Source organism: Quercus suber, unplaced genomic scaffold (genome assembly GCF_002906115.3).
Source record: "Quercus suber isolate HL8 unplaced genomic scaffold, Cork oak 2.0 scaffold_528, whole genome shotgun sequence".
In the NCBI taxonomy this organism is placed as follows: Eukaryota; Viridiplantae; Streptophyta; class Magnoliopsida; order Fagales; family Fagaceae; genus Quercus; species Quercus suber.
This window is the reverse complement of record NW_027069977.1, coordinates 36839-45526: the sequence shown is the minus strand read 5'-3', so window position 1 is coordinate 45526 and position 8688 is coordinate 36839. Positions and strand designations below refer to the sequence as shown.

The 8688-nt window shown below is 32.9% G+C and overlaps 1 protein-coding gene across 1 annotated transcript; it reads right to left on the bottom strand.

Moving 5' to 3' along the window:
* Nucleotides 1-7743: 7743 nt before the first annotated feature.
* LOC112000235 (uncharacterized) lies at nucleotides 7744-8458 on the bottom strand. The gene is made up of 4 exons (XM_065763869.1): nucleotides 8253-8458; nucleotides 8089-8162; nucleotides 7915-7986; nucleotides 7744-7805 (listed from the first exon to the last, which is right to left on the bottom strand). The coding sequence occupies exons 1-4, from the start codon at nucleotides 8318-8320 to the stop codon at nucleotides 7759-7761; spliced, it is 261 nt and encodes an 86-aa protein (XP_065619941.1). The 5' UTR covers nucleotides 8321-8458; the 3' UTR covers nucleotides 7744-7758.
* Nucleotides 8459-8688: the final 230 nt, after the last annotated feature.

Below are 8688 nucleotides of genomic sequence, written 5' to 3'. Positions count from 1 at the left end.
ATCCACTGCAAACGAGGATCCTTGGCTTTGATGACACACTTTGGTGCCTGGAAACTCTTGGAGATAGGGATGTAGTTTAATATTAAATAGGCTGCCCTAAGTTGGCTGTCTGTGTGGACAAACACCTCGGCCTTCAAGATCTTATCCAAGCTTAGCTGGTTCACAAGATTGAAGTTGGGAATAGTAGTGTTCCTATCTGCAAAACCATTAGGAAAAACAAAAAAATATCATTAGCAAAGAATGATGCAAATCAAAGGAAATTTCATGTACAAGCAAAAGCAAAAGAAAAAGAGAAAGGGGGTAACTTTAAAATAATCATCCTAAGTCTAAAACCCCACCTGGTTGCCCCTCTCTCGTTGGGTAAGGGAGGTTATCATGCCATTTCCCTGACACGATCAAGAAATCCTTATTTAGGTTTTTGTTAGATTTAGGGAAACCTTGGATGAGATTAACCTCGGGGTACTTAGAATTTAGGTAATACCCATGCCTTTTTAAGCAGTGAAGGTTGTAAACCCAGTTGATATCATGATGGGTAAGCCCTAAGCCCATCTTTTCATTAAGGACGTCTACACTCCCTATAATCCTAAACATGTTTGGGGCATACTAGGTGGGAGCTAACCTATGAGCCTTAAGGTAGTCCCTAGTTACGATGTCCATAGGAATTCTCATCCCACTCTCTATGAAGGAAATTATTAGGATTACCACTTCTCCCTCTTGCATTTTCTTATGCCATTCTCCTTCCTTATAATACCTAATGGACGCTCTTGGAGGAATCCTATACAGAGCTCTAAAACTCTCCACTCCCTCCTTGGAGTCTACCAAATGGGCGAATCTACCCATTCCTAAGAGAGAATTGGAGGTACTAAGAAGATAATGAGAAGGAAGAAGAACCGAAGAGGAAAAGACACAAAGAAAAGAAAAGTATATGGAAAAATAAAGTCAAAAGGTTTATGAAAACTTACAGAAAGAAGAAAAGTATCCTCGGACAGGCTTTTGGTATTTGTAAAGGCACGAGTGAGTTGGAGAAGTTTGCAAGTTCAATGTATGTGCGCTAAAGTGAAATGAATACTAAAGTGAGATGAGTAATTAATTCAAGCAGTATTTATATCAAAAAGAAAGTTACGAGCGGGAAAATTCCCGCCTAGGTTCTAGCCAAATCCTCAGCCGTTGGATTCGCATTGCACCGTAGAACGTGGAAAACTATAAAGTCGTAAAAATTTAATGAGGACGAGTCTCGAATGCTGAAGCGTCAGGAATGGGTCTTGAGTAGTTAAAGAGGGCATTTGTACCATTAGAGGTGATGTAAAATGGGTGCGGAGGAACTATCATTACATCGAAATCCTTATTTCTTCTTGAGGAGCTAGAAAGAAGAATCTCGAGGGGCTACTGTAGGGGTGATAAGCCGAGGAGCCCATACTTATGTATATATTGGGCCTGAGGCCCAATCTGAGGACGTTAAACAGTCCGAGGATGGGTAAACCCTTTCATAAGGATCCGTGTTAGTAAGTGAAGATGTGAAATCCAATTAAAGTCATCCAGAAGGGTGGTGCGAAAAAGAATCTCTCCTCAGCTAAGCAAAGCCGAGGTCAGAAGGTGCAGTCTGCCATTAAGAGTAACGTTCTGGATCATTCCATGAATGAGGATAAGTATTAGGAAGGAACAGGATAGAGGAAAGTCATGAAATATCTCAAGAGAAAGCTGCTACCACCACATTAAATGTTCTGCAGCTAACTCTCTAGCCGCATTGATGAGGAAGTGATACTTGAACAGTATCTTTCAGCCTTACAACTACTACCTAAAGACTTTAGAAAGGTGCTAATGGGACAAGAATCAATACCAACAATTTAAACTGCTCGTGGAAGGTAGAGATGAAAGGTGAAGATAGTATAAAATGGAAGAGATACTCTGAGAAGAGGGGATCAAGAAATTAAGAGAAAAACATTGTAGCAATCAAGTGAAAACTTTTGCAGAAGCAATATAAAACAAAAAAAAAATTATATTGTCATTTAAAGATCGTTGTACCACACAACCATGGATTCTAAATAGAATAAATTGCGTACCTCTCTTAGCAACCCAAGCGTGTTGCCTCCCAAGGTATTCACGTTTCTCTCTCTATTTCTTTTTGAGTTTTCAGAAGACTGCAGTATCACTTAGTAGTTCTGATGGCCAACCACTAATATGATATTTTAAAATCTTATTTATATTTAAGACTTCTAAAACCCTAGAGAGAGATTGGACTTGGGATCCTAATCTTCAGCCGTAGGATTCATCAATAATTTTTTTGAATGTTATTGACTTATCTTGAAACTCTTTCCAAAATTATTCCTTAATTTTTCTCAACCATATCAAGAAAATATCTGAACTTCTACATATTGCAATAATGTCCATCAACACATTGCAATTGACTCCTGAAGATTAGAGAATTACAAATGAGGTCCCATTACTTACAATTTTATATCTATGTCCTTCCACCATACTATATTCCTACAAGCTACTAGGACTGGATTAATATCACTGTCATGTCCTTAGCTTATGTAACCCTTAATTTCTTGATTTCATAATTTCTATTGGACTCCAAAATATTTTTGAAAAAACTCTTTAAATATATATATACACAATATTATATATATAAAAAACATTTTCGGAAAATGTCACTGGCCGGTTTTGTTTTGAGTCCAACTTCAATATGAAAATCAACTGAATATACTTTCTTTTTTAGAGACTGGTGGATTTATTGTTGAGCATTTATATATTTTACTCATTACACACATAACTCAACGTGTCTGTATATAGCCTTTAAAATTGGCATCACCAGTTGACATTGTCAAAGTTATGTGCATAATAAATAAATATACACAAACCCCTCATGTTTGAGGACAATAGAAAATTTGTGATAGGACAACCTTTTAATTAACAGTGATCACTCCATAAGGTGTCCTTGATCGGATCCAATTCAGTGTATGTACTTGTTACATTACACCCACTTGTTTGCTTAAAGTCACTACCTCAATGATGGAGTAAATCATCCTATCATATAGCAGCACAACAAGTGTAGGCTTTAGTGGTAATATTCAATTAATATCCACAACCTAGAACAATTTAATAATCTATGAAAAATCATTATTAACTGTCTTTGGTTCCTTAACCATTAACATGATTTTTCTACAGATGTGACATCACATGCCACATTTAAATAATGAAATAAACCTATAAAAATTATGAATATGAAAATAAAATTTTATTATCAAATAAAAATGCATAGTATTGCTTTTGAGGGCACATAATTCTAACATCAAGAATTGAATTGGTATTCAAACGTGAGAGAAATATATAAGAACCGATCTCCTCGGACAGTGCCAGTGACGATTTTCTTTAGTCTAAATCAATTTATCTTCCTTTCCTTGTCATCTGAACCCACTTTACTTGTTGTCCAACTCATTTAAGTCCAGTTTTCCAACCCACTCTCTACAAATTCATTGTATTGGGCTTTTTGGCCTACATTCATTTATCCTTTGGGTCAGGGACTCAAATTGCGTCCTTATAGGTATGAACTCAAAATCAGCTTTGTTATTTTTATTATTCTTATTATTTATTTATTTCCATCTCATTACTTGAAAAAAAAAAAAATGTAATTCAATCTTGGGATTTCATGGTGAATGAGTTTGAGTTTTTGGGGCCTCAAAACTATTCAAATATATTTTTTCTTTTTCAAAATTGATTTGAGTTTGACATTTGATCATGTTTGTTATGAATTGCTTTATGGTTTCCCTTCTCTAGGCTACAAGAATGTTACTCTCAATATGTTTGCTATAATATATATATATATATATATTGAGGAACAAACACACGCACAAGTGAAAGGGAAATGAGTTATAACATAAAAGCACACCACAACTCCACTTAAGCCATGATTATTTTTCTATTTTATAATTAACTTCAATGTGATGTTTTCATTTTGGTCTTTGTTTTATAGGAAGAGTGTTATTTATTTTCACCAAAGAGAAATTGTTATTGTTCTCTTTTTCCTGTCATTTTATATGATGAACTAAATTTCTTTTTTTATCTCTATTCCGTTTGTCCGCTCATTGACAGATGTCAACAATCAAGCCTCACAATCACTGGAAGCTATTTATTCTATTGAAGATCTTTCCAATCAATTGATAACCATTTTTTTCTTAGAAACTTTTGAAGGGGAATAAATATTTTGTTTTTCTTGGGTGGTGCTTGATAATTTGCTTTTTATGGTTCAATACACATCAGTTATATTAGATTTCCTTTTTCTTATATTAATAATTTTTTGTTTATTGTTTAATTGGACTGGTTGGTGACCCTGAAATTGTGAAAATGGAAGAGAAAAGAGAGTAGATTTTGAATCAAAAATTGTTTTGGTTGTATAGAACTTGGGGTCTAATACTTTTAAATTTTTTTATCTTAATTTTTTAAATGAAACTGAAATTCTTCAAAGTACATCAAATTAAGTAGACTATTGTGTTGTGGCTAGAATTTTTGTGTTTTGTACCTTAGTTGGCATGTTTGGTTGATAAATAACTTTATGGATTGTTTAGCTTTTGAGAAATTGTTTGGGATTTTAAGAGTGATAAAATTAAAAGAATTGAATTCCTTTTCAATTCCATCAGTATCTAGCTTTAAGCTAATTGTTGTGTGGATGGAAAAATTAATTGGTTCTTGATTATTGAATATCTATCTTTAATATTTTGTACATGAACAATAGTTGGGTTTGTAGTTTTAGATTTTGGATTATGTAATTTTTTTCAACAAATTGATTTTCTTTTTAGAATTTTCTCCTCTTGAATATCTAGAATACTGTGTACATGAGTATTAGACAAAAATTAGCAATACTACTATAGGCTAAGTTTTAAATTTTGAATTTTGCTATTTCTTTCATTATTAAACACAGTATGATATAGCTAACGCGATCCAATAAAGGCAAAAACAACTACGATTTTTGGGGCATAGGAACTGATACAATCTGATAATTTTCCATAGCTATTTAAAGTTCATGAGTTGGAATGTTAATAGTCATCTTCTCTAAGGCAAGAACAATTAGCCGAGCTCAGCAAGTTTGCCACCAACCTTGACCACAACATGTTGGAAAAATTTTATAAAATTATTATTATGGATCAAATGGTCATTTAAGTGGAAAGATCAAATTAATTTATTTTTCATATCCTTTTCATTAGTTTTCTTTTGGGTAAAATTACAAAATTAGTCCATATCCTTTGCATCATATTTCAATTTGGTCTCTATCCTTTCAATTGTGTCAATTTGGTCCTTGATCTTTTAGTGTCGCGTCAATTTAGTCTCTACCGTTATCTCTTAGATGGAAAAAACTGATGTGTCAAATAAAATAATAAAAAATTATTTTTCATACCACATCATCTACTTACTGTACCGCCACATCATTTCAAGGAATAGAAACTAAATTAAAATATTTACATGTGAGATAAGTTTGGGGAAACTAAATAGGTTCTAAAATCCCAAAAATCAGTTCTCCATCTGTTCCTCCTCATCTCCATCCCCAAAATCCCTGAAGTTGCAAGTAGGAAAGTTACTTTGCTTACTTGTTTGGAGTCGATCTTGTTTACTCCTCAATTTCTCATAGATTATGCTATTTGGTTGGGCGAAATAAAGCCATTATCCTATTTTAAGGAAAGGTAGATGGTTAGCATGGTGTACTACATCTACCCCAGTGAGATCACAAATATTTTGCATGGCCAATTCCAAGATTTTTTTACAACTAAATGTCAACTAAAAACTAAAAAGTGAATAAATTTAATTTGGGTTTTGGATCGCCACTGAATTTTTTTTTTTTTTTTTTTTTGGAGATAGCCATTGAAATTTTAGATCTAAATTTCAATGTAACCAACGAAATGACGACAACCAAAGAAGAGAGAGAAAGGAAAGGTTTCCAATCTTCCACCAAAAAAATCAAATCTTTGACCCATTGCCAACGATTTTGAAGATTCAACGCTGCTGTCATTGTAAGGAAGAATTTTGGTACCATCCATCTCTCAACACTGTGAGGAAGAGTTGAAAAAGAAAAGTTTTCTTATGAGCTCAAAATCAACGTTCCTTGGAAGCATTTACTTTCCCTATACCCATTAAAACCCAAAACTTGGATGGGTACAAAACACCTTAAATTTCCTTATTTTTTGAGTTTTTCTTTTTCCTTTTATTTTTAATTAATCTAGCAGTATATATGGCATCCTAGTTGGCATAAATATTAATATTTAAATATCATCGTTTGACACATCAGCTTTTTTCATCCAAGAGATAATGACAATTACCAAATTGACACAACACTAAAAAGGTTAAAGACCAAATTGAAACAATTGAAAGATTAGAGACTAAATTGAAATATGGTGTAAAGGATAAGGACCAAATTTGTAATTTATCTTCTCTTTTTTTTTTTTGCCAACTTTTGAGATTTGTAAATTACTTTTTATTTAACAATTAATTTCATATATCCCTCTCAAAAAAAAAAAAAAAATCACATATATAGTGATTTAAAGCATGGTTTAATTGTTTTTTACCACAAACTTAAAGGCTTAGGCTGAAGCTTTTTAAATCATAAAATTGATTGTCATGTGTTAACTACTTTTATGACAAACGTTTTGAATTCTTTAAATTCATAAACATTACCTATACAACTATGAAACAACGGGTGGAAAAATCTACAAGGCAATTAAAATATGGACTTAATTTGGTAAGGCTACGTCTGACCACAATATTATATGGATGTACATGGTCAGGTTAGTAAAATATAATATATATGCCTATGTTCTTAACTCACTTACAATTTGTATACACACTATTTGCACTATTTTGATTCTTTGTGGGAATTCTAAATATTGATAAAATGAATGTAATAGCAAGTGGGTGATTTGTATATGACACATTAATAAATGAGTGTGGTGGACTGGAGTGGGTGGAATCAAGGGCACATTATTGTTTAACAATTTGGTCTTTGATGGAAATTAGTATAAATGAGGGTCTATTAAATTTGATCATTTTGCTTAAATAAGGTTTGTTTAAAACATATTTTATGTATTTACTTTATTGTAAATAAAGTTTTGTACGTGATGATTCTAACCTGTTAAACCTCACTTTAGGTTTTTTTTTTTTTTTTTTTTGCTGATGGTCCAGTCATAGAGGCATTTTCACTCAATTATGTGACTATTTACAATTACATACTACTAAACTTCCAGAATTGCTTGAAAGAAAAAAAAAAAAAAAAATTGTAATTCAGGAAGTTAAGAAAGAACATGGACCACTACCTTGGGCATTGTCTAATTTCTAACTCTATGCATATCACCAATTAATGTACCTTTTATTAGCGTTAGGACATCTTAAGTCAAGATAGGTGTGAATGATTCTTTACTATCTACAGAATATAGTAATACTTCACTGTATTAGCAAAGGCACGAGTCATATCAGTAAGAGAAAGCAGAAGAATCAATATAAAGACATAAGGAGATGAGCATAAGAAGTTGAAGTTTTGCATATTTATAGGAAAAATTAAGAATTTTAACATATTATTGTATTGTCACACTTTCTGAAAGCAGTAATGCTCGGAATCCGTGATTATATATTTAGTTGAAAGCCTATGTTGAGTAACAAACAAGTATAGAACTAAGAGGTCAACTGACTACTGAATATAGCATATTAGCAAATGAAGGGTCAAGAAGTAAATGATAATGCAAAGAATTAAAAACCGCCATTGCTTAATCTTATATATTAGCCAAGTTTAAGTACCTTTTTCGTGTGAGAAGTGTGCCCAATAGCTGGTGATTAACACACCCACCCAATTAAAATTGCAATCAGTTAGCTCACAAAATATAACTTAAAAGTAGAAAATTAAATTAAAGAGAACAAGAAGCAATCAAGTCTTGCCTGTTACAGATACACGGCCTTCAAGAAACTCGTACAGTGATTCCACAAAGTCCTTGTAAAATGCAACAACACCTACAGTAACAATTAACAAACAGCCCCTAATCCTAGTTCTCAAAACTAAATCAACAAAACACACATGTACATGCATACACAAAAGTACAAAACCAAACTTGCCTGGATTTCCAGGGATAAATAAAACATGCATCTTAGGATCATCAGCATGAATCTCCAGCAATTCAGTGGTGTAACTAACAAACCAAAAAAGGACATTAATATAAATAACAACTATTAAAACTGCATGGACATCAATATATCATATGTGACCCTATAATATATACCTGGACACGTTGCATGATCGAAAATGAGCAGTCCTTTTAGCTTTGGAATCGAATTGGTCTCGACCCATTTCGTTGCTTGAACACTTTGGTGTATAGCTTAGCTCCTACTGAGTTCTGAGGCATTATACAAAAACACAAATCCCAAGCGTAATAAAGAGAACAGGTCAAGTCAACTCAAATGACCACAACAAATTCAAAGAAAGAATAGAGCCTGCGTTTTATATAGAATTATATTAATATATATGATAGACCACGGTGGAAGACTTGGCACATGGCGGTGAGACCGAGGGGCCATAGTAGACCGTAGAATGTAGACCGCAACAAACGAAGAGGGGTGTTTGGTAAATCCATTCAAACACACATTTTCAGTTTTTAAATAACATTACACGCATTTTTATATATTTTTTCATTCATACGTATTTTTATGCATTTTTCA